At 51.8% G+C, this 1,416-nt stretch overlaps 1 protein-coding gene across 1 annotated transcript in view; it reads left to right on the forward strand.

Moving 5' to 3' along the window:
• Positions 1 to 1,038: 1,038 nt before the first annotated feature.
• LOC106819814 (CD109 antigen-like) overlaps positions 1,039 to 1,416 on the forward strand; it is an 8,137-nt gene continuing 7,759 nt past the window's right edge. The window contains exon 1 of the mRNA XM_014824395.1: positions 1,039 to 1,071. Coding sequence (XP_014679881.1) covers positions 1,039 to 1,071 — 33 coding nt within the window. The remainder of the gene's footprint in view (positions 1,072 to 1,416) is intronic.

Below are 1,416 nucleotides of genomic sequence, written 5' to 3' on the forward strand. Positions count from 1 at the left end.
AGGTAGGAGGGAGGGAGGGAGGTATAAGGTAATAACCACGTCCTTGCTACCTGTAGGTGACGTGATGGGGTCGACCGTCAGCAACATGGGGTCGCTGCTGCGAATGCCGTTCGGATGCGGAGAGCAGAACATGCTCAACTTTGCCCCTAACATCTTCGTAACGGACTACCTGCAGGAGACAGACCAGCTGACGAAGGCTGTCAAGGACAAGGCAGTGCGCTTCATGGAAGTCGGTGAGTGTGTGTGTGTGTGTGTGTGTGTGTGTGTGCGTGCGTGCGTGCGTGCGTGCGTGCGTGCGTGCGGCGTGCGTGCGTGCGTGCGTGCAGTGCGACGTCGTCGTGTGTGTGCGTGCNAGGGGAAACTACAAGAGAGGGGTCACCTGTGAGAGGAGGAGGGGAAACTACAAGAGAGGTCACCTGTGAGAGGAGGAGGGGAAACTACAAGAGAGGGGTCACCTGTAAGGGGAGGAGGGGAAACTACAAGAGAGAGGTCACCTGTGAGAGGAGGAGGGGAAACTACAAGAGAGGGGTCACCTGTGAGAGGAGGAGGGGAAACTACAAGAAGAGGGGTCACCTGTGAGAGGAGGAGGGGAAACTACAAGAGAGGGGTCACCTGTGAGAGGAGGAGGGGAAACTACAAGAGAGCGGTCACCTGTGAGATGAGGAGGGGAAACTACAAGAGAGGGGTCACCTGTGAGATGAGGAGGAGGGAAGTTACGAGTTAAGGGACACGACTACCCACACGACGACACCACCCCTCTCTCTCTCTCTTTCTCCCCTGAACACGAAACCTTGCAATTCACGCCCGACCAGCCAAGCGACCTGACCAGCCTGCCGCCAGGGGGCGCTGGCATGCCCTCCCACCTACGCACACAGCAGGAACGCTGACATCGCTGCGGCGGCGGTGACGGCTATGATGTTGACGATGGCGGCGATGGACGGGTGTCCTCGATGCGGCGCTGTGGCAGAGGATGCGATGACTGGGATCGTCATCGGTGAGTCGACGCTGTAGTATGCCACGCGCTCGTCCTCTGAAATGATGACAATGACGGTCAGAGATCAGGGAACAGAGGTCAGGGGTCAAAGGTCAGGGATGAAATCGCGCGCGCCTGGTACGATTGACCCAGCCATCCAGCAATTGAATATATTATAATATATTATAAGTAACGTATACATATATATATATATCTATATAATTAATATATATATATATATATATATATATATATTAATTATATATTATTCAACCAATACTGAAAACCCAATAGAGTCAAAAAGACAAATATCGTAACATACGCTCTTGAAAAGCTTGTGGAAGAGTGGCACGAATGTATATGTATAAACAATCGTAAATAATAACTAGAAACGAGCAGTTGTCGCCAACTACATGTATCCCCCATGATCTAGTATGAATGGA

The sequence above is a fragment of the Priapulus caudatus genome, unplaced genomic scaffold (assembly GCF_000485595.1).
Source record: "Priapulus caudatus unplaced genomic scaffold, Priapulus_caudatus-5.0.1 Scaffold4598, whole genome shotgun sequence".
NCBI classification, from domain to species: domain Eukaryota; kingdom Metazoa; phylum Priapulida; class Priapulimorpha; order Priapulimorphida; family Priapulidae; genus Priapulus; species Priapulus caudatus.